The sequence below is a fragment of the Cetorhinus maximus genome, unplaced genomic scaffold, assembly GCF_964194155.1.
Source record: "Cetorhinus maximus unplaced genomic scaffold, sCetMax3.hap1.1 HAP1_SCAFFOLD_241, whole genome shotgun sequence".
NCBI lineage: Eukaryota > Metazoa > Chordata > Chondrichthyes > Lamniformes > Cetorhinidae > Cetorhinus > Cetorhinus maximus.
In genome coordinates this window covers 263,974-289,803 of record NW_027596203.1, presented here as the reverse complement: position 1 = coordinate 289,803, position 25,830 = coordinate 263,974, and the positions used below count along the sequence as shown (strand labels likewise).

General features: G+C 53.8%; 1 protein-coding gene across 1 annotated transcript in view; it reads right to left on the bottom strand.

Moving 5' to 3' along the window:
• LOC144673067 (von Willebrand factor A domain-containing protein 7-like) overlaps window positions 1–22,753 on the bottom strand; it is a 63,526-nt gene extending 40,773 nt beyond the window's left edge. The window contains exon 1 of the mRNA XM_078535063.1: window positions 22,702–22,753. Coding sequence (XP_078391189.1) covers window positions 22,702–22,753 — 52 coding nt within the window. The remainder of the gene's footprint in view (window positions 1–22,701) is intronic.
• Window positions 22,754–25,830: the final 3,077 nt, after the last annotated feature.

Sequence of the window (25,830 nt, the reverse complement as noted above, 5' to 3'; positions counted from 1 at the left end):
TCCCACTCAAACTCACTCTCACTGGGGTACGGGTCCCACACACACTCACTCTCACTGGGGTACGGGTCCCAAACAAACTGACTCTCACTGGGGTACGGGACCGACACACAATGATTCTCACTGGGGTACGTGTCACACACACTGACTCTAACTGGGGTACGGGTTCCACACAGACTGACTCTCACTAGGGTACGGGTCCCACACACAGACTCTCACTGGGGTACGGGTCCCACACATACTGACTCTCACTGGCGTAAGGGAACCACATACACTGACTTTTACTGGGATACGGGTCCCACACACACTGACTCTCACAGGGGTATGGGTCCCACACACACTGACTCTCACTGGGGTACAGGTCCCACACACACTGACTCTCACTCGGGTACGGGTACCACAGACACTGACTCTCACTGGGGTACGGGTCCCACACACACTATCTCTCACTGGTGTACGGGTCCCACACACACTGACTCTCACTGGGGTACGGGACCCAAACACACTGACTCTCACTGGGGTACGGGTCCCACACACACTGACTCTCACTGGGGTACGGGTCCCCACACAGATTGGCTCCCAATTGGGTATGGTTTGGATCTGGAATGTTCTGTCCGAGAGTGTGGGGGAGGCTGATTCATCTCAAAAGGGAACTGGATGATTAATTTTGGACCCCGTTGGATTAGGGGAGGAGAGACTATTTCAGTTTGAAATGACCTAGCACCGACTCGATGGGCAGAATGGCCTCTGTCTGTGCTGTAACCGTTCTGCGACTGTCTGATTAAAATGTGACGCTGTGCAGTTGCACGGTGAACGGTGCTGACCCTGAGGGATTAACTGAGAACTCGTACAGTGAAACAGCGAGTGACACTTACCCTGAATAACCAAGTGAAGACTCAGTGTGTTCTCCCAGTCTGTGCTCTCAATTCAGGAGATTGACCCAGTGAGTGTGAATCGCAGGAACTGAGAGGCAGTGACAGAGAGTGGGGATTATAGAGGGAGGAGGTGTTGTTATTGTAGATTTGAGTAATACACAATGGGTAGGTTGAATCAGCTCCTTCCACATTCCTCAACCCTCATACTCCATGTAATCCTCTGCCTCTGAATCACCAGGAAGTCTACTCCCTTAATCACTTTACAACCCAATGCAAGGTATTGATCAGCACTGACCATCTCTATCACAAACTGAGACTGGAGAGGGGGGAGAAACGTGATGGGTTATCTGCTGCTCTATAGAGCGGCTACCCACACTGTCATGGGGGAGGTGTATCTGCGGCAGGCAGGTTGGTGAGGATCAGGTCCAGAATGCGTTTTCCCACTTGTATGTTCCCTGACCACCTGCCGCAGACCCAGTCTAGCAGCGATGTCCTTGAGGGCTCGGCCAGTTCGGTCAGTAGTGGTGCTACCGAGACACTCTTGGTGATGGGACTTTGAAGACCCCCAACCTGAGTACATTCCGTGCCCTTACAACTCTCAGCAATCCTACCAAGTGATGTTGAACATGGAGGGGCACAGTTTCATCAGCTGAGAGAGGACGAGAAGTGGTAAACAGCAGGAGGTACAGGGAAGAGGGTTTACACACACTGACTCTCACTGGGGTACAAGTTCCACACACACTGACTCTCACTGGGGTACGGGTCCCACACACACTTACTCTCACTGGGGTACGGGTCACACACACACAGACTCTCACTGGCGTAAGGTTCCCACACTCACTGACACTCACTGGGGTACGTGTCCCACACACACTGACTCTCACTGGGGTACAGGTCCCACACAGACTGACTCTCACTGGGTACGGGTCTCACACACACTGACTCTCACTGGGGTACGGGTCCCACAGACAATGACTCTCACTGGCGTACGGGTCCCGCACACACTGACTCTCACATGGGTACGGGTCCCACACACACTGACTCTCACTGGGGTACGGGTCCAACACACACTGATCTCACTGGGGTACGGATTCCACACACACTCACCCTCACTGGGGTACGGGTCCCACACACACTGACTCTCTCTGGGGTACGGGTCAAACACACACTGACTCTCACTGGGGTACGGGACCGACACACAATGATTCTCACTGGGGTACGTGTCACACACACTGACTCTAACTGGGGTACGGGTCCCACACAGACTGACTCTCACTAGGGTACGTGTCCCACACACAGACTCTCACTGGGGTACGGGTCCACACATACTGACTCTCACTGGCGTAAGGGAACCACATACACTGACTTTTACTGGGATACGGGTCCCACACACACTGACTCTCACTGGGGTACGGGTACCACAGACACTGACTCTCACTGGGGTACGGGTCCCACACACACTGTCTCTCACTGGTGTACGGGTCCCACACACACTGACTCTCACTGGGGTACGGGACCCAAACACACTGACTCTCACTGGGGTACGGGTCCCACATACACTGACTCTCACTGGGGTACGGGTCCCACACACACTGACTCTCACTGGGGTACGGGTCCCCACACAGATTGGCTCTCACTGGGAAACGGGTCCCACACATACTGACTCTCACTGGCGTAAGGGAACCACATACACTGACTTTTACTGGGATACGGGTCCCACACACACTGACTCTCACAGGGGTATGGGTCCCACACACACTGACTCTCACTGGGGTACAGGTCCCACACACACTGACTCTTACTGGGGTACGGGTACCACAGACACTGACTCTCACTGGGGTACGGGTCCCACACACACTGTCTCTCACTGGTGTACGGGTCCCAAACACACTGACTCTCACTGGGGTACGGGACCCAAACACACTGACTCTCACTGGGGTACGGGTCCCCACACAGATTGGCTCCCAATTGGGTATGGTTTGGATCTGGAATGTTCTGTCCGAGAGTGTGGGGGAGGCTGATTCATCTCAAAAGGGAACTGGATGATTAATTTTGGACGCCGTTGGATTAGGGGATGAGAGACCAGTTCAGTTAGAAATGACCTAGCACCGACTCGATGGGCAGAATGGCCTCTGTCTGTGCTGTAACCGTTCTGCGATTGTCTGATTCAAATGTGACGCTGTGCAGTCGCACGGTGAACAGTGCTGACCCTGAGGGATTAACTGAGAACTCGGACAGTGAAGCAGCGACTGACACTTACCCTGAATTACCAAGTGAAGACTCAGTGTGTTCTCCCAGTCTGTGCTCTCAATTCAGGAGATTGACCCAGTGAGTGTGAATCGCAGGAACTGAGAGGCAGTGACAGAGAGTGGGGATTATAGAGGGAGGAGGTGTTGTTATTGTAGGTTGGGGTAATACACAATGGGTAGGTTGAATCAGCTCCTTCCACAATCCACAACCCTCATACTCCATGTAATCCTCTGCCTCTGAATCACCAGGAAGTCTACTCCCTTAATCACTTTACAACCCAATGCAAGGTATTGATCAGCACTGACCATCTCTATCACAAACTGAGACTGGAGAGGGGGGAGAAACGTGATGGGTTATCTGCTGCTCTATAGAGTGGCTACTCACACTGCCATGGGGGAGGTTTATCTGCGGCAGGCAGGTTGGTGAGGATCAGGTCCAGAATGCGTTTCCCTCTTGTTGGTTCCCTGACCACCTGCCGCAGACCCAGTCTAGCAGCGATGTCCTTGAGGGCTCGGCCAGTTCGGTCAGTAGTGGTGCTACCGAGACACTCTTGGTGATGGGACATTGAAGACCCCCAACCTGAGTACATTCCGTGTCCTTCGAACTATCAGCGATCCCACCAAGTGATGTTCAACATGAAGGGGCACAGATTCATCAGCTGAGAGAGGGCGAGAAGTGGTAAACAGCAGGAGGTCCAGGGGAGAGTTTTACACACACTGACTCTCACTGGGGTACGGGCCCACACACACTGACTCTCACTGGGGTACGGGTCCCACACACACTGACTCTCACTGTGGTATGGGCCCACACACACTGACTCTCACTGGGGTACGGGTCCCACACAGACTAACTCTCACTGGGGTACGGGTCCCACCCACACTGACTCTCACTGGGGAACGGCTCCCACACACACACTGACTCTCACTGCGGTACGGGACCCAAACACACTGACTCTCACTGGGGTACGGGTCCCACACACACTGACTCTCACTGGGGTACGGGTCTCACACACACTGACTCTCACTGGGCTACGGGTCCCACACACACTGATTCTCACTTAGTTAAGGGTCCCTGACACACTGACTCTCCCTGGGGAACAGGTCCCACAAACACTGACTCTATCTGGGTTAAGGGTCCCTCATACACTGACTCTCACTGGGGTACGGGTCCCACACACACTGACTCTCACTGGGGTACGGGTCCCACACACACTGACTCTCACTGGGGTACGGGTCCCACACACACTGACTCTCACTGGGGTACGGGTCCCACACACACTGACTCTCACTGGGGTACGGGTCCCACACACACTGACTCTCACTGGGGTACGGGTCCCACACACACTGACTCTCACTGGGGTACGGGTCCCACACACACTGACTCTCACTGGGGTACGGGTCCCACACACACTGACTCTCACTGGGGTACGGGTACCACAGACACTGACTCTCACTGGGGTACGGGTCCCACACACACTGTCTCTCACTGGTGTACGGGTCCCACACACACTGACTCTCACTGGGGTACGGGACCCAAACACACTGACTCTCACTGGGGTACGGGTCCCACAGACACTGACTCTCACTGGGGTACGGGTCCCACACACACTGACTCTCACTGGGGTACGGGTCCCCACACAGATTGGCTCCCAATTGGGTATGGTTTGGATCTGGAATGTTCTGTCCGAGAGTGTGGGGGAGGCTGATTCATCTCAAAAGGGAACTGGATGATTAATTTTGGACCCCGTTGGATTAGGGGAGGAGAGACCAGTTCAGTTAGAAATGACCTAGCACCGACTCGATGGGCAGAATGGCCTCTGTCTGTGCTGTAACCATTCTGCGACTGTCTGATTAAAATGTGACGCTGAGCAGTCGCACGGTGAACAGTGCTGACCCTGAGGGATTAACTGAGAACTCGTACAGTGAAGCAGCGAGTGACACTTACCCTGAATAACCAAGTGAAGACTCAGTGTGTTCTCCCAGTCTGTGCTCTCAATTCAGGAGATTGACCCAGTGAGTGTGAATCGCAGGAACTGAGAGGCAGTGACAGAGAGTGGGGATTATAGAGGGAGGAGGTGTTGTTATTGTAGATTTGGGTAATACACAATGGGTAGGTTGAATCAGCTCCTTCCACATTCCTCAACCCTCATACTCCATGTAATCCTCTGCCTCTGAATCACCAGGAAGTCTACTCCCTTAATCACTTTACAACCCAATGCAAGGTATTGATCAGCACTGACCATCTCTATCACAAACTGAGACTGGAGAGGGGGGAGAAACGTGATGGGTTATCTGCTGCTCTATAGAGCGGCTACCCACACTGTCATTGGGGAGGTTTATCTGCGGCAGGCAGGTTGGTGAGGATCAGGTCCAGAATGCGTTTTCCCTCTTGTTGGTTCCCTGACCACCTGCCGCAGACCCAGTCTAGCAGCGATATCCTTGAGGGCTCGGCCAGTTCGGTCAGTAGTGGTGCTACCGAGACACTCTTGGTGATGGGACTTTGAAGACCCTCAACCTGAGTACATTCCGTGCCCTTACAACTCTCAGCAATCCTACCAAGTGATGTTGAACATGGAGGGGCACAGTTTCATCAGCTGAGAGAGGACGAGAAGTGGTAAACAGCAGGAGGTACAGGGAAGAGGGTTTACACACACTGACTCTCACTGGGGTACGGGTCCCACACACACTGACTCTCACTGGGGTACGGGTCACACACACACTGACTCTCACTGGCGTAAGGTTCCCACACTCACTGACACTCACTGGGGTACGTGTCCCACACACACTGACTCTCACTGGGGTACAGGTCCCACACAGACTGACTCTCACTGGGTACGGGTCTCACACACATTGACTCTCACTGGGGTACGGGTCCCACAGACAATGACTCTCACTGGCGTACGGGTCCCGCACACACTGACTCTCACATGGGTACGGGTCCCACACACACTGACTCTCACTGGGGTACGGGTCCAACACACACTGATCTCACTGGGGTACGGATTCCACACACACTCACCCTCACTGGGGTACGGGTCCCACACACACTGACTCTCACTGGGGTACGGGTCCCACACACACTGACTCTCACTGGGGTACGGGACCGACACACAATGATTCTCACTGGGGTACGTGTCACACACACTGACTCTAACTGGGGTACGGGTCCCACACAGACTGACTCTCACTAGGGTACGGGTCCCACACACACTGACTCTCACTGGGGTACGGGTACCACAGACACTGACTCTCACTGGGGTACGGGTCCCACACACACTGTCTCTCACTGGTGCACGGGTCCCACACACACTGACTCTCACTGGGGTACGGGACCCAAACACACTGACTCTCACTGGGGTACGGGTCCCACACACACTGACTCTCACTGGGGTACGGGTCCCACACACACTGACTCTCACTGGGGTACGGGTCCCCACAAAGATTGGCTCCCAATTGGGTATGGTTTGGATCTGGAATGTTCTGTCCGAGAGTGTGGGGGAGGCTGATTCATCTCAAAAGGGAACTGGATGATTAATTTTGGACGCCGTTGGATTAGGGGAGGAGAGACCAGTTCAGTTAGAAATGACCTAGCACCGACTCGATGGGCAGAATGGCCTCTGTCTGTGCTGTAACCGTTCTGCGACTGTCTGATTAAAATGTGACGCTGTGCAGTCGCACGGTGAACAGTGCTGACCCTGAGGGATTAACTGAGAACTCGGACAGTGAAGCAGCGACTGACACTTACCCTGAATTACCAAGTGAAGACTCAGTGTGTTCTCCCAGTCTGTGCTCTCAATTCAGGAGATTGACCCAGTGAGTGTGAATCGCAGGAACTGAGAGGCAGTGACAGAGAGTGGGGATTATAGAGGGAGGAGGTGTTGTTATTGTAGATTTGGGTAATACACAATGGGTAGGTTGAATCAGCTCCTTCCACATTCCTCAACCCTCATACTCCATGTAATCCTCTGCCTCTGAATCACCAGGAAGTCTACTCCCTTAATCACTTTACAACCCAATGCAAGGTATTGATCAGCACTGACCATCTCTATCACAAACTGAGACTGGAGAGGGGGGAGAAACGTGATGGGTTATCTGCTGCTCTATAGAGCGGCTACCCACACTGTCATTGGGGAGGTGTATCTGCGGCAGGCAGGTTGGTGAGGATCAGGTCCAGAATGCGTTTCCCTCTTGTTGGTTCCCTCACCACCTGCCGCAGACCCAGTCTAGCAGCGATGTCCTTGAGGGCTCGGCCAGTTCGGTCAGTAGTGGTGCTAACGAGACACTCTTGGTGATGGGACTTTGAAGTCCCCCAACCTGAGTACATTCCGTGCCCTTACAACTCTCAGCAATCCCACCAAGTGATGTTCAACATGGAGGGGCACAGATTCATCAGCTGAGGGACTGCAATAAGTGGTAATCAGCAGGAGATACAGGGGAGAGTGTTTACACAGACTGACTGTCACTTGGGTACGGGTCCCACACACACTGACTCTCACTGGGGTACGGGTCCCACACACACTGACTCTCACTGGGGTACGGGTCCCACACACACTGACTCTCACTGGGGTACGGGTCCCACACACACTGACTCTCACTGGGGTACGAGTCCCACACACACTGACTCTCACTGGGGTACGGGTCCCACACACACTGACTATCACTTGGGTACAGGTCCCACACACACTGACTCTCACTGGGGTACGGGTCCCACACACACTGACTCTCACTGGGGTACGGGTCCCACACACACTGACTCCCACTGGGGTACGGGTCCCACACAGACTAACTCTCACTGGGGTACGGGTTCCACACACACTGACTCTCACTGGGGTACGGGTTCCACACACACTGACTCTCACTGGGGTATGGGTCCCACCCACACTGACTCTCACTGGGGTACGGGACCCAAACACACTGACTCTCACTGGGGTATGGGTCCCACACACACTGACTCTCACTGGGGTACGGGTCCCACACACACTGACTCTCACTGGGGTACGGGTCCCACAGACACTGACTCTCACTGGGGTACGGGTCCCACACACACTGACTCTCACTGGGGTACGGGTCCCACGTACACTGACTCTCACTGGGGTACGGGTCCCACAGACACTGACTCTCTCTGGGGTACGGGTCCCACACACACTGTCTCTCACTGGGGTATGGGTCCCACACACACTGACTCTCACTGGGGTACGGGTCCCACACACACTGACTCTCACTGGGGTACGGGTCCCACACACACTGACTCTCACTGGGGTACGGGTCCCACACACACTGACTCTCACTGGGGTACGGGTCTCACACACACTGACTCTCACTGGGGTACGGGTCCCACACACACTGACTCTCACTGGGGTACGGGTCCCACACACACTGACTCTCACTGGGGTACGGGTCCCACACACACTGACTCTCACTGGGGTATGGGTCCCACCCACACTGACTCTCACTGGGGTACGGGTCCCACACACACTGACTCTCACTGGGGTACGGGTCCCACACACACTGACTCTCACTGGGGTACGGGTCCCACACACACTGACTCTCACTGGGGTACGGGTCTCACACAGATTGTATCTCAATGCGGTCTGGTTAGGATCTGACTCGCGCACCCGAGAGCGATGGGGGATGCAGATTCAATAGAGTATTTCAAAATTGAAACAGTGAGTGTGAATCGCAGGAACTGAGAGGCAGTGACAGAGAGTGGTGAGTTTCGAATGAGGAAGATGCTGTTACAGTAAATTTGGGTAACACACAATGGGTAGGTTGAATCAACTCCTTCCACAATCCACAACCCTCATACTCCATGTAATCCTCTGCCTCTGAATCACCAGGAGGTCTACTCCCTTAATCACTTTACAACCCAATGCAAGGTATTGATCAGCACTGACCATCTCTATCACAAACTGAGACTGGAGAGGGGGGAGAAACGTGATGGGTTATCTGCTGCTCTATAGAGCGGCTACCCACACTGTCATGGGGGAGGTGTATCTGCAGCAGGCAGGTTGGTGAGGATCAGGTCCAGAATGCGTTTTCCCTCTTGTTGGTTCCCTCACCACCTGCCGCAGACCCAGTCTAGCAGCGATGTCCTTGAGGGCTCGGCCAGTTCGGTCAGTAGTGGTGCTACCGAGACACTCTTGGTGATGGGACATTGAAGTACCCCAACCTGAGAGCAATCCGTGCCCTTTCATCTCTCAGCAATCCCACCAAGTGATGTTCAACATGGAGGGGCACAGATTCATCAGCTGAGAGAGGGCGAGAAGTGGTAAACAGCAGGAGGTACAGGGGATAGGGTTCCACACACACTGACCCTCACTGGGGTACGGGTCCCACACACACTGACCCTCACTGGGGTACGGGTCCCACAAACACTGACTCTCACTGGGGTACGGGTCCCTCACACACTGACTCTCACTGGGGAATGGGTCCCACACACACTGACTCTCACTGGGGTACGGGTCCCACACACACTGACTCTCACTGGGGTACGGGTCCCACACACACTGACTCTCACTGGGGTACGGGTCCCACACACACTGACTCTCACTGGGGTACGGGTCCCACACACACTGACTCTCTCTGGGGTACGGGTCCCACACACACTGACTCTCACTGGGGTACGGGTCCCACACACACTGTCTCTCACCGGGGTACGGGTCCCACACACACTGACTCTCACTGGGGTACGGGTCCCACACACACTGACTCTCTCAGTGGTACGGGTCCCACACACACTGACTCTCACTGGAGTACGGGTCCCACACACACTGACTCTCTCTGGGGTACGGGTCCCACACACACTGAGTCTCACTGGGGTACGGGTCCCACACACACTGTCTCTTGCTGGGGTACGGGTCCCACACACACTGACTCTCTCTGGGGTACGGGTCCCACACACACTGACTCTCACTGGGGTACGGGTCCCACACACACTGTCTCTCACCGGGGTACGGGTCCCACACACACTGACTCTCACTGGGGTACGGGTCCCACACACACTGACTCTCTCAGTGGTACGGGTCCCACACACACTGACTCTCACTGGAGTACGGGTCCTACACACACTGACTCTCTCAGTGGTACGGGTCCCACACACACTGACTTTCACTGGAGTACGGGTCCCACACACACTGACTCTCACTGGGGTACGGGTCCCACACACACTGACTCTCACTGGGGTGTAGGTCCCACACACACTGACTCTCACTGGGGTACGGGTCCCACACACACTGACTCTCTCAGTGGTACGGGTCCCACACACACTGACTCTCACTGGTGTACGGGTCCCACACACACTGACTCTCACTGGGGTACGGGACCCACACACACTGACTCTCACTGGACTACGGGTCCCACACACACTGACTCTCACTGGGGTACGGGACCCTCACACACTGACTCTCACTGGGTTACGGGTCCCACACACACTGACTCTCACTGGGGTACGGGTCCCACACATACTGACTCTCTCTGGGGTACGGGTCCCACACGCACTGACTCTCACTGGGGTACGGGACCCACACACACTGACTCTCACTGGGGTACGGGTCCCACACACACTGACTCTCTCTGGGGTACGGGTCCCACACACACTGACACTCTCAGTGGTACGGGTCCCACACACACTGACTCTCACTGGAGTACGGGTCCTACACACACTGACTCTCTCAGTGGTACGGGTCCTACACACCCTGACTTTCACTGGAGTACGGGTCCCACACACACTGACTCTCACTGGGGTACGGGTCCCACACACACTGACTCTCACTGGGGTATAGGTCCCACACACACTGACTCTCACTGGGGTACGGGTCCCACACACACTGACTCTCTCAGTGGTACTGGTCCCACACACACTGACTCTCACTGGTGTATGGGTCTCACACACACTGACTCTCACTGGGGTACGGGACCCACACACACTGACTCTCACTTGAGTACGGGTCCCACACACACTGACTCTCACTGGGGTACGGGACCCACACACACTGACTCTCACTGGGGTACGGGTCCCACACACACTGACTCTCACTGGGGTACGGTTCCCACACACACTGACTCTCTCTGGGGTACGGGTCCCACACACACTGACTCTCACTGGGGTACGGGACCCACACACACTGACTCTCACTGGGGTACGGGTCCCACACACACTGACTCTCACTGGGGTACGGGTCCCACACACACTGACTCTCTCTGGGGTACGGGTCCCACACACACTGACTCTCACTGGGGTACGGGTCCCACACACACTGACTCTCACTGGGGTACGGGTCACACACACACTGACTCTCACTGGCGTAAGGTTCCCACAATCACTGACACTCGCTGGGGTACGTGTCCCACACACACTGACTCTCACTGGGGTACAGGTCCCACACAGACTGACTCTCACTGGGGTACGGGTCCCACAGACAATGACTCTCACTGGCGTACGGGTCCCGCACACACTGACTCTCACATGGGTACGGGTCCCACACACACTGACTCTCACTGGGGTACGGGTCCAACACACACTGATCTCACTGGGGTACGGATTCCACACACACTCACCCTCACTGGGGTACGGGTCCCACACACACTGACTCTCACTGGGGTACGGGTCCCACACACACTGACTCTCACTGGGGTACGGGACCGACACACAATGATTCTCACTGAGGTACGTGTCACACACACTGACTCTAACTGGGGTACGGGTCCCACACAGACTGACTCTCACTAGGGTACGGGTCCCACACGCAGACTCTCACTGGGGTACGGGTCCCACACATACTGACTCTCACTGGCGTAAGGGAACCACATACACTGACTTTTACTGGGATACGGGTCCCACACACACTGACTCTCACAGGGGTATGGGTCCCACACACACTGACTCTCACTGGGGTACAGGTCCCACACACACTGACTCTCACTGGGGTACGGGTACCACAGACACTGACTCTCACTGGGGTACGGGTCCCACACACACTGTCTCTCACTGGTGTACGGGTCCCACACACACTGACTCTCACTGGGGTACGGGACCCAAACACACTGACTCTCACTGGGGTACGGGTCCCACACACACTGACTCTCACTGTGGTACGGGTCCCACACACACTGACTCTCACTGGGGTACGGGTCCCCACACAGATTGGCTCCCAATTGGGTATGGTTTGGATCTGGAATGTTCTGTCCGAGAGTGTGGGGGAGGCTGATTCATCTCAAAAGGGAACTGGATGATTAATTTTGGACCCCGTTGGCTTAGGGGAGGAGAGACCAGTTCAGTTTGAAATGACCTAGCACCGACTCGATGGGCAGAATGGCCTCTGTCTGTGCTGTAACCGTTCTGCGACTGTCTGATTAAAATGTGACGCTGTGCAGTTGCACGGTGAACGGTGCTGACCCTGAGGGATTAACTGAGAACTCGTACAGTGAAACAGCGAGTGACACTTACCCTGAATTACCAAGTGAAGACTCAGTGTGTTCTCCCAGTCTGTGCTCTCAATTCAGGAGATTGACCCAGTGAGTGTGAATCGCAGGAACTGAGAGGCAGTGACAGAGAGTGGGGATTATAGAGGGAGGAGGTGTTGTTATTGTAGATTTGAGTAATACACAATGGGTAGGTTGAATCAGCTCCTTCCACATTCCTCAACCCTCATACTCCATGTAATCCTCTGCCTCTGAATCACCAGGAAGTCTACTCCCTTAATCACTTTACAACCCAATGCAAGGTATTGATCAGCACTGACCATTTCTATCACAAACTGAGACTGGAGAGGGGGGAGAAACGTGATGGGTTATCTGCTGCTCTATAGAGCGGCTACCCACACTGTCATGGGGGAGGTGTATCTGCGGCAGGCAGGTTGGTGAGGATCAGGTCCAGAATGCGTTTTCCCTCTTGTTGGTTCCCTCACCACCTGCCGCAGACCCAGTCTAGCAGCGATGTCCTTGAGGGCTCGGCCAGTTCGGTCAGTAGTGGTGCTACCGAGACACTCTTGGTGATGGGACATTGAAGTACCCCAACCTGAGAGCAATCCGTGCCCTTTCATCTCTCAGCAATCCCACCAAGTGATGTTCAACATGGAGGGGCACAGATTCATCAGCTGAGAGAGGGCGAGAAGTGGTAAACAGCAGGAGGTACAGGGGATAGGGTTCCACACACACTGACCCTCACTGGGGTACGGGTCCCACACACACTGACCCTCACTGGGGTACGGGTCCCACACACACTGACTCTCACTGGGGTACGGGTCCCTCACACACTGACTCTCACTGGGGAATGGGTCCCACACACACTGACTCTCACTGGGGTACGGGTCCCACACACACTGACTCTCACTGGGGTACGGGTCCCACACACACTGACTCTCACTGGGGTACGGGTCCCACACACACTGACTCTCACTGGGGTACGGGTCCCACACACACTGACTCTCTCTGGGGTACGGGTCCCACACACACTGACTCTCACTGGGGTACGGGTCCCACACACACTGTCTCTCACCGGGGTACGGGTCCCACACACACTGACTCTCACTGGGGTACGGGTCCCACACACACTGACTCTCTCAGTGGTACGGGTCCCACACACACTGACTCTCACTGGAGTACGGGTCCCACACACACTGACTCTCTCTGGGGTTCGGGTCCCACACACACTGACTCTCACTGGGGTACGGGTCCCACACACACTGTCTCTTGCTGGGGTACGGGTCCCACACACACTGACTCTCTCTGGGGTACGGGTCCCACACACACTTACTCTCACTGGGGTACGGGTCCCACACACACTGTCTCTCACCGGGGTACGGGTCCCACACACACTGACTCTCACTGGGGTATGGGTCCCACACACACTGACTCTCTCAGTGGTACGGGTCCCACACACACTGACTCTCACTGGAGTACGGGTCCTACACACACTGACTCTCTCAGTGGTACGGGTCCCACACACACTGACTTTCACTGGAGTACGGGTCCCACACACACTGACTCTCACTGGGGTACGGGTCCCACACACACTGACTCTCACTGGGGTGTAGGTCCCACACACACTGACTCTCACTGGGGTACGGGTCCCACACACACTGACTCTCTCAGTGGTACGGGTCCCACACACACTGACTCTCACTGGTGTACGGGTCCCACACACACTGACTCTCACTGGGGTACGGGACCCACACCCACTGACTCTCACTGGACTACGGGTCCCACACACACTGACTCTCACTGGGGTACGGGACCCACACACACTGACTCTCACTGGGTTACGGGTCCCACACACACTGACTCTCACTGGGGTACGGGTCCCACACACACTGACTCTCTCTGGGGTACGGGTCCCACACGCACTGACTCTCACTGGGGTACGGGACCCACACACACTGACTCTCACCGGGGTACGGGTCCCACACACACTGACTCTCTCTGGGGTACGGGTCCCACACACACTGACTCTCTCAGTGGTACGGGTCCCACACACACTGACTCTCACTGGAGTACGGGTCCTACACACACTGACTCTCTCAGTGGTACGGGTCTCACACACACTGACTTTCACTGGAGTACGGGTCCCACACACACTGACTCTCACTGGGGTACGGGTCCCACACACACTGACTCTCACTGGGGTATAGGTCCCACACACACTGACTCTCACTGGGGTACGGGTCCCACACACACTGACTCTCTCTGGGGTACGGGTCCCACACACACTGACTCTCACTGGGGTATGGGACCCACACACACTGACTCTCACTGGGGTACGGGTCCCACACACACTGACTCTCACTGGGGTACGGGTCCCACACACACTGACTCTCTCTGGGGTACGGGTCCCACACACACTGACTCTCACTGGGGTACGGGTCCCACACACACTGTCTCTCACCGGGGTACGGGTCCCACACACACTGACTCTCACTGGGGTACGGGTCCTACACACACTGACTCTCTCAGTGGTACGGGTCCCACACACACTGACTTTCACTGGAGTTCGGGTCCCACACACACTGACTCTCACTGGGGTACGGGTCCCACACACACTGACTCTCACTGGGGTGTAGGTCCCACACACACTGACTCTCACTGGGGTACGGGTCCCACACACACTGACTCTCTCAGTGGTACGGGTCCCACACACACTGACTCTCACTGGAGTACGGGTCCCACACACACTGACTCTCACTGTGGTACGGGACCCACACCCACTGACTCTCACTGGAGTACGGGTCCCACACACACTGACTCTCACTGGGGTACGGGACCCACACACACATACTCTCACTGGGTTACGGGTCCCACACACACTGACTCTCACTGGGGTACGGGTCCCACACACACTGACTCTCTCTGGGGTACGGGTCCCACACGCACTGACTCTCACTGGGGTACGGGACCCACACACACTGACTCTCACTGGGGTACGGGTCCCACACACACTGACTCTCACTGGGGTACGGGTCCCACACACACTGACTCTCTCTGGGGTACGGGTCCCACACACACTGACTCTCACTGGGGTACGGGTCCCACACACACTGACTCTCACTGGTGTACGGGTCCCACTCACACTGACTCTCACTGGGGTATGGTAGTCTAGAGTTATTTTCTGTAATGTAGAGACAGTGTTTGTCACAACACAAGTGTAGCTGCTGAGTTCCTTCCTGAATTCATAAAATGTGTTCTTGATAAGAACCTATTGCTGACCTACTTTCTTTATGGTTGCAACTCGGTGATCCTGAAACAAGTGTGTAACCCGGTCCATCAGTCCAACTAAACTAGTGACCAGGATCCAACAAACTGGCGATGAAGAAAGAGCTGGAATAAGCAAGGGTGCAAATGAAGTGAACCGAAACTGAGCTGTACCTCGCACAGTGAGTATAAGGAGAATTTCCTTCCAATTAACCGAAGCAGTCCCCTCGAAGAATGCCACAGTTTGGAAGAGTTAATCCTTTCGACCCAACGGTGGGCGATTGGTCCCATTATGGCGAACTCCTCGCGTCCTTTTTCCAAGTGAACGACATTGATGGGGAGGAGAAGAGGCGAGTGACACTCTTATCCACGTGTGGGAGTAAGGCTTAGGGATTGATGCGAACTTTAATGCCACTCGGTACCACCGATTTGAAAAGTTTTGATGATCTTGTGAACCTGGTGAAGATTCGTTACCAGCCCAAGCCCTCGGTGACAATGCAACGGTTCACATTTAACTCAAGAAATAGAGTCCCAGGGGAGGCAGGTGCACGTTATGTGGCAAGTCTGAAACAGTTAACAGGGACATTGTGAGTTTGGTAAATCTATAAATGATATGTTGAGAGATCCTCTAGTGTGCGGTATAATGAAGATTCGATTCAGAAGAGATTACTGTCTGAAACAAATTTGGATTTACAGAAGGTGCTAGGAATAGCGCTGGCTCTGGAAAGAGCAGTGAGGGACTCGGAAGACATACGGGGAGGGCAAAATGGCACCGTCCTCATGTTGGGTGAGGAGCCTCAGACAAAAAGTGTGCGAAAATCTACAGCTCTGATGAGAAGCGGGAAACAGCCACCACCAGCAGCAAATAAGAAGAAATGACTTAGCAGAGAAAACATGGAATAACGGGAACAGAGGTGAAGCACACAATCTTGTAGTGAATCAAAGTTTTGAAACATCGATTGTTTTCACTGTCATCGAAACAGAGACCTCATGAGAGATTGCAGGGATACAATCAGGCAGAGTTTCAATCAAAAGGAAAAAACCCTGTGAGATCCATAACATAGAAGAGCCTGAAGATTTTTTTATTCATTCACAGGATGTGGGCTTCGCTGGCTGGGCCCCAGCATTTATTGCCCCATCCCCTAATTGCCCCTTGAGAAGGTGGTGTGTGAGCTGCCTTCTTGAACCGCTGCAGTCCCGTGTGGTGTAGGTACACCCACGGCGCTGTTAGGGAGGGAGCTCCAGGATTTTGACCCAGTGACAGTGAAGGAACGGCCGATATATTTCCAAGCCGGGATGGTGAGTGACTTGGAGGGGAACTTCCAGGTGGTGGGTGTTCCCCATGTGTCTGCTGCCCTTGTCCTTCTAGATGGTAGAGGTATTTTCCCCTTCTTAATCAATCCCTTGGTCTTCCTTTGCTGAATTCTAAACTGCTCCCAATCCTCAGGTCTGTTGTTTTTTTCTGGCCAATTTTTATGCCTCTTCCTTGCATCTCATACTATCTCTAATTTCCCTTGTAAGCCATGGTTTGGCCACCTTTCCTGTTTTACTTTTGTGCCAGTCAGGAATAAACAACTGTTGCAGTTCACCCACGCATTCTTTGAATGTTTGCCATTGCCTATCCAACGTCATCCCTTTAAGTAATGTTTCCCAATCCATCATAGCCAACTCGTGCCTCATACCATCGTAGTTTCCTTTATTAAGATTCAGGACCCTAGTCTCAGAATCAAACACATTTCTCTCCATCTTGATGAAGAATTCTATCATATTATGGTCGCTCATCCCCAAGGGGCCTCGCACAACTAGACTGCCAATTATTCCTTTCTCATTACACAATACCCAGTCAAGGATGGGCTGTTCTCTAGTTGGTTCCTCCATGTATTGGTCCAGAAAAACATCCCGTATACACTCCAGGAATTCCTCCTCTACGGTATTGTTGCCAATTTGATTTGCCCAATCTATATGCAGATTAAAGTCACCCAAAATTACAGATGTTCCTTTATTGCATGTGTCTCAAATTTCCTGTTTAATGCCATTATAGAGAATAGCAGTTCCTGTGTATATTATAGAGAATAGCAGCCCCTGTGTATATTATAGAGAATAGCAGCCCCTGTGTGTATTATAGAGAATAGCAGCCCCTGTGTATATTATAGAGAATAGCAGTCCCCGTGTATATTACAGAGAATAGCAGTCCCTGTGTATATTATAGGGAATAGCAGCCCCTGTGTATATTATAGAGAATAGCAGCCCATGTGTATATTATAGAGAATAGCAGTCCCTGTGTATATTATAGAGAATAGCAGCCCCTGTGTATATTATAGAGAATAGCAGTCCCTGTGTATATTATAGAGAATAGCAGCCCCTGTGTATATTATAGAGAATAGTAGTCCCTGTGTATATTATAGAGAATAGCAGCTCCTGTGTATATTATAGAGAATTGCAGTCCCTGTGTATATTACAGAGAATAGCAGTCCCTGTGTATATTATAGAGAATAGCAGCCCCTGTGTATATTATAGAGAATAGCAGTCCCTGTGTATATTACAGAGAATAGCAGTCCCTGTGTATATTATAGAGAATAGCAGCCCCTGTGTATATTATAGAGAATAGCAGCCCCTGTGTATATTATAGAGAATAGCAGCCCCTGTGTATATTATAGAGAATAGCAGCTCCTGTGTATATTATAGAGAATTGCAGTCCCTGTGTATATTATAGAGAATAGCAGCCCCTGTGTATGGGAATGTGTGGGATTGTGTGGGAGTGAGTGTGTGTGTGAGCGTGAGTCTGTGAGTGTGTGTGAGTGCGGGAGTGTGTGTGGGAGTGAGTGACTGTGTGTGTGTGGGGCAAGTGTGTGTGTGTGTGCGTGCGTGTGTATGTGTGCGTGTGTGAATGTGTGTGTGTATGTGTGGGTGTGTGTGGGTGTGTGTGTGAGTGTATGTGTATGTATGTGTGTGTGTGTCGGAGTATGTCTGTGTGAGCATGTGTGTGTGTACCTGTGCATATGTGTGTGTGGGAGTGTGTGTGTGCGTGTGTGTGTGTGAGGGAGTGTGTGTGTGGGAGTGTGTGAGTGTGTTTGAGTGCATGTGAGTGAGTGTGTGTGAATGTGTGTGTGTGAAGGTGAGTGGGTGAGAGTGTGAGAGTGAGTTTGAGTGTGTGAGTGTGTGTGTGTGTGTTTGAGTGTGTGTGAACATGTGTGAGTGTGTGTGTGTGAGTTTGTGTGAGTGTGTGTGTTTGTGAGTGCGTGTGAGTGTGTGTGTGGGGGGGAGTGTGTGTGTGTGAGTCTGTGTGAGTGTCTATGTGTGTGGGAGTGTTTGTGTGTGGGAACTTGTGTGTGAGTTCATGAGTGTATGCGAGTGTGTGTGTGAGTCAGTGTGTGTGAACGTGTGTGTGAGTGAGTGTGAGGGTGTGAGAGTGTGTAACGGAGTTTGAGTGTGTGAGTGTGTGTGTGAGTGTGAGGGAGTGTGTGTGTGAGCATGTGTGTGAGTTTGTGAGTGTGCGTGTGTGTGTGTGAGAGCATGTGTGTGAGTTTGTGAGTGTGTGTGTGTTTGTGTGTGAGTTTGTGTGTGTGTGTATGTGTTTGTGTGTGAGTTTGTGAGTGTGTGTGTGTGTGGGAGTGTGTGTGTGTGTGAGTATGTGTGTGAGTTTGTGAGTATGTATCTGTGTGTGAGTGTGTGTGAGTTTGTGAGTGTGTGAGAGTGTGTGTGAGTGTGTGTGTTTGTGTGTGTGTGAGTTTGTGTGTGTGTTTGTGAGTGTGTGTAACTCTGTGTGTGTGTGTATGTGTTTGTGAGTGTGTGTGTGAGTTTGTGTGTGTGTTTGTGAGTGTGTGTGTGTGTTTGTGTGTGAGTTTGTGAGTGTGTGTGTTTGTGTGTGAGTTTGTGAGTGTGTGTAACTGTGTGTGTGTGTGTTTGTGTGTGTGTTTGTGAGTGTGTGTGACTGTGTGTGTTTGTGTGTGTTTGTGAGTGTGTATGTGTTTGTGTGTGAGTTTGTGAGTGTGTGTAACTGTGTGTGTGTGTGTTTGTGTGTGAGTTTGTGTGTGTGTGTGTGTGTGAGTTTGTGTGTGTGTTTGTGAGTGTATGTGACTGTGTGTGTGTATGTTTGTGTGTGAGTTTGTGAGTGTGTGTGTGTTTGTGTGTGAGTTTGTGAGTGTGTGTGTGTGTTTGTGTGTGAGTTTGTGAGTGAGTGTGTGTTTGTGTGTGAGTTTGGGAGTGTGTGTAACTGTGTGTGTGTGTTTGTGTGTGAGTTTGTGAATGTGTGTGTGTGAGTTTGTGTGTGTGTTTGTGAGTGTGTGTTTGTGTGTGAGTTTGTGAGTGTGTGTCTGTTTGTGTGTGATGTTGTGAGTGTGTGTGTGAGTTTGTGAGTTTGTGAGTGTGTGTGACTGTGTGTGTGTGTGTTTGTGTGTGAGTTTGTGTGTGTGTGTGTGTGAGTTTGTGTGTGAGTTTGTGAGTGTGTGTAACTGTGTGTGTGTGTGTTTGTGTGTGAGTTTGTGTGTGTGTGTGTGTGAGTTTGTGTGTGTGTTTGTGAGTGTATGTGACTGTGTGTGTGTATGTTTGTGTGTGAGTTTGTGAGTGTGTGTGTGTTTGTGTGTGAGTTTGTGAGTGTGTGTGTGTGTGTGTGTGTGTTTGTGTGTGAGTTTGTGAGTGAGTGTGTGTTTGTGTGTGAGTTTGTGAATGTGTGTGTGTGAGTTTGTGTGTGTGTTTGTGAGTGTGTGTTTGTGTGTGAGTTTGTGAGTGAGTGTGTGTTTGTGTGTGAGTTTGGGAGTGTGTGTAACTGTGTGTGTGTGTTTGTGTGTGAGTTTGTGAATGTGTGTGTGTGAGTTTGTGTGTGTGTTTGTGAGTGTGTGTTTGTGTGTGAGTTTGTGAGTGTGTGTCTGTTTGTGTGTGATGTTGTGAGTGTGTGTGTGAGTTTGTGAGTTTGTGAGTGTGTGTGACTGTGTGTGTGTGTGTGTGTGTGTGTGTGTGAGTTTGTGTGTGAGTTTGTGAGTGTGTGTGTGTGTGTGTGACTGTGTGTGTGTGTGTTTGTGAGTGTGTGTGTGAGTTTGTCAGTGTGTTTGTGTGTGTGTGAGTGTGTGAGTTTGTGAGTGTGTGTGTGTGTGTTTGTGCGTGTGTGTGACTGTGTGGGGGGATGGGGGAAACGTTGTTACTGTACAGAGTGCCCCTGAGCTGGACCGGACTGGACTGGGAGCAGAGCGAAAACAACCGGAAACACTGGTGCTTGCCTCTCGGTGCAAACGTACCTGTCCTGCTCGGTCTCCTGCACTGGGAAATTCGCAATGTCATCAAAGTTCCCCGCAGGAGCATCTGGTGTGTGCGATATGTGTGGGCACGGATATTTCCCATTCTGACCTCAGTCCATTGTTCAGCTGCAGCTCGTGCACATGGTTCCTGAGAGGGTGGATGTGGAGATGCTGTCTCTCTTCCTGAGAAGCTGGGGGAGGCAGAGTCTTTGAATATTTTTAAGGCAGAGATGGGTAGATTCATGATAAGCAAGGGGGCGGTGATAGGTTATCGGCGGTAGGAGGGACGCAGGTTTCAGGTTAAGATTGGATCAGCCATGAATAGGGGCCTTTATCCCAAGGGAGCGGGACTACAAAGAGGGTCGGAGTGATGCTTCAGGTGCTCAGACCCCACCTGTAGTCCCTGGGTTCAGTCCCGGGCCCCGCTCCTCAAGGAGGATATATTGTCCTCGGAGGGGGTCCTGTGCAGAGTCACCAGAACGATCCCGGGTCCGAAAAGGTTAAATCCCGAGGACAGGTTGCACAGACCAGGCTTGTGTTCCCTCGAGTCTCGAAGATTAAGGGGTGATCTAATCGAGGGGGTTTAAGATGATTTAAGGATTCGATGGGGTCGATAGAGAGAAACTATTTCCCCTGGTGGGGGTGAGGGTGAGTGGGGGGGTGGGGGGGGTGGGGGGTCCAGAACAAGGGGGCAGAACCTTTAAATTGGAGCCAGGCCGTTCAGGGGGGTGATGTCAGGAAGCACTATCTTCACACAAAGAGGGGGGTGGAAATCTGGAACTCCCTCCCCCAGAAAAAGCTGTTGAGGCTGGGAGGCGTCAATTGGAAATTTCAAAACCGAGATTGAGAGATTTTTGTTGGGTCGGGGGGGTTAAGGGTCACGGAACCGAGGTGGGTGGATGGGGTTAAGATACAGATCAGCTGTGATCTGAATGAATGGGGGAGCTCGAGGGGGCTGAATGGCCTCCTCCTGTTCCTGTGTAATAGGCTCGAGGGGGCTGAATTGGCCTCCTCCTGTTCCTGTGTAACAGGCTCGAGAGGGGCTGAATGGCCTCCTCCTGTTCCTGTGTAACAGGCTCGAGAGGGGCTGAATGGCCTCCTCCTGTTCCTGTGTAACAGGCTCGAGGGGCTGAATGGCCTCCTCCTGTTCCTGTGTAACAGGCTCGAGGGGGCTGAATGGCCTCCTCCTGTTCCTGTGTAACAGGCTCGAGGGGCTGAATGGGCCTCCTCCTGTTCCTGTGTAACAGGCTCGAGGGGGCTGAATGGGCCCAGACAATGAGGCTCCAAAATATAACAGACCGTTACCTATTAAACGGTTCACGAACTCTTGAGTGGCTCTTCAACCAATCAGGTCAGAGAATCCTCATTAAACCATGAAAAGTCCAGACTAGGAAGTGTAAAATTGTGAATATTTAACTCAGGATAACAATCACGGACAGGAAGGAAAATGATAAGAGAAAAGGACCAAGAGATTAAAGGGGAGAGATAAAAGAGCCGGGGAAGGTAAAAAAAAAAGTTTTGTTGAAGCTTTTATTTGTATTAAGCATCAATTGAGCATTACATTCTGACGGCATGAGATTCCACACTTGCAAATTAAACTTTGGCAGTAATTGCAGGCATGAAAAAGAATTCATTGGCTCCTGAATACACATGAATACGCGCTACACGCGGCCAAACTCCGGCCCTGGTTCCGGGTGCTGGCCGAGCGCTTCCCCATGTTCCCGTCGGCGCCCACGCCCACCAGCACCACCCCCGGCGAGCAGCAGTGTGGCAGTGTAGTTGACCGGGATGACCTTCCGGCCGCCCTCTCGCGCGTCCTCCCAGGGGTGAGGTGGCTGGCGCCCGGCCAGGCGTGGATGGAGACGGCGTCCGTCCTGTCGCCGATGAAGCGGGTGGCGAGGGACCAGCGCCGGAGGCTCCACTGTGCCCGGTCCCTCCCGCGGGCACTCGGTGCACCGGGCAACGATGGCACAAGTCGGTGGGCTCAGGTCCTCCACCTGTTGGCAAAGCGGCCGGACAAACATGGTCAACTGAAGCGATGAGGGAGGCGATTCAGACATTCCTGACAGTGCAGCACTCCCTCAGTACTGACCCTCCGACAGTGCGGCACTCCCTCAGTACTGACCCTCCGACAGTGCGGCACTCCCTCAGTACTGACCCTCCGACAGTGCGGCACTCCCTCAGTACTGACCCTCCGACAGTGCGGCGCTCCCTCAGTACTGACCCTCCGACAGTGCGGCGCTCCCTCAGTACTGACCCTCCGACAGTGCGGCACTCCCTCAGTACTGACCCTCCGACAGTGCGGCACTCCCTCAGTACTGACCCTCCGACAGTGCGGCACTCCCTCAGTACTGACCCTCCGACAGTGCGGCACTCCCTCAGTACTGACCCTCCGACAGTGCGGCACTCCCTCAGTACTGACCCTCCGACAGTGCGGCACTCCCTCAGTACTGACCCTCTGACAGTGCAGCACTCCCTCAGTACTGACCCTCCGACAGTGCAGCACTCCCTCAGTACTGACCCTCTGACAGTGCAGCACTCCCTTAGTACTGACTCTCCGACAGTGCAGCACTCCCTCAGTACTGACCCTCTGACAGTGCAGCACTCCCTCAGTACTGACCCTCTGACAGTGCAGCACTCCCTCAGTACTGACCCTCTGACAGTGCTGCACTCCCTCAGTACTGACCCTCTGACAGTGCAGCACTCCCTCAGTACTGACCCTCTGACAGTGCAGCACTCCCTCAGTACTGACCCTCTGACAGTGCAGCACTCCCTTAGTACTGACTCTCCGACAGTGCAGCACTCCCTCAGTACTGACCCTCCGACAGTGCAGCACTCCCTTAGTACTGACCCTCCGACAGTGCGGCACTCCCTCAGTACTGACCCTCTGACAGTGCGGCACTCCCTCAGTACTGACCCTCCGACAGTGCAGCACTCCCTCAGTACTGACCCTCCGACAGTGCAGCACTCCCTCAGTACTGACCCTCCGACAGTGCGGCACTCCCTCAGTACTGACCCTCCGACAGTGCAGCACTCCCTCAGTACTGACCCTCCGACAGTGCAGCACTCCCTCAGTACTGACACTCCGACAGTGCGGCACTCCCTCAGTACTGACCCTCCGACAGTGCGGCACTCCCTCAGTACTGACCCTCCGACAGTGCGGCACTCCCTCAGTACTGACCCTCCGACAGTGCGGCACTCCCTCAGTACTGACCCTCCGACAGTGCGGCGCTCCCTCAGTACTGACCCTCCGACAGTGCAGCGCTCCCTCAGTACTGACCCTCCGACAGTGCAGCGCTCCCTCAGTACTGACCCTCCGACAGTGCAGCGCTCCCTCAGTACTGACCCTCCGACAGTGCAGCGCTCCCTCAGTACTGACCCTCCGACAGTGCAGCGCTCCCTCAGTACTGACCCTCCGACAGTGCAGCACTCCCTCAGTACTGACCCTCCGACAGTGCAGCACTCCCTCAGTACTGACCCTCCGACAGTGCGGCACTCCCTCAGTACTGACCCTCCGACAGTGCGGCACTCCCTCAGTACTGACCCTCCGACAGTGCGGCACTCCCTCAGTACTGACCCTCCGACAGTGCGGCACTCCCTCAGTACTGACCCTCCGACAGTGCAGCACTCCCTCAGTACTGACCCTCTGACAGTGCAGCACTCCCTCAGTACTGACCCTCCGACAGTGCAGCACTCCCTCAGTACTGACCCTCCGACAGTGCGGCACTCCCTCAGTACTGACCCTCTGACAGTGCAGCACTCCCTCAGTACTGACCCTCCGACAGTGCAGCACTCCCTCAGTACTGACCCTCTGACAGTGCAGCGCTCCCTCAGTACTGACCCTCCGAAAGTGCAGCACTCCCTCAGTACTGACCCTCCGACAGTGCGGCGCTCCCTCAGTACTGACCCTCTAACAGTGCGGCACTCCCTCAGTACTGACCCTCCGACAGTGCAGCACTCCCTCAGTACTGATCCTCCGACAGTGCAGCGCTCCCTCAGTACTGGCCCTCCGACAGTGCGGCACTCCCTCAGCACTGACCCTCCGACAGTGCGGCACTCCCTCAGTACTGACCCTCTGACAGTGCGGCACTCCCTCAGTACTGACCCTCCGACAGTGCAGCACTCCCTCAGTACTGACCCTCCGACAGTGCGGCACTCCCTCAGTACTGACCCTCCGACAGTGCGGCACTCCCTCAGTACTGACCCTCCGACAGTGCGGCGCTCCCTCAGTACTGACCCTCTGACAGTGCGGCACTCCCTCAGTACTGACCCTCCGACAGTGCAGCACTCCCTCAGTACTGATCCTCCGACAGTGCGGCACTCCCTCAGTACTGACCCTCCGACAGTGCAGCACGCCCTCAGTACTGACCCTCCGACAGTGCGGCACTCCCTCAGTACTGACCCTGGGTAGTGACAGCCGTTACCGCGGGGCTCTGATGAAGAGAGGGAGGGCGTGAAATCCACGGAGTTGCCGCTGACACATGGGGGGGCGTGACATGTGACACTGTTTTGCTGTGTGGGCTGTGCCCCCAAGAAACGATACAAGCGTCTGCCTCCTGTACGATCACAGTCTACATTGTGACCCCCATCCCACATGACAGTACCTGACTGACAACTGTCAGCTCGAGAATGCTGTAAGCAAGATCAGCGCTCGATCTTGCCTGAACTGTCACCGTCACAAGGGTCCCTGGCCTGGCGTCTTCTGGTACTGGAATTATGCTGTTTCCTCCTGCAGACTGGTTGGTGCCCAGGAACATAATGAAAGAGAGGGAGAGAGAGAGTGAGAGAGAGAGA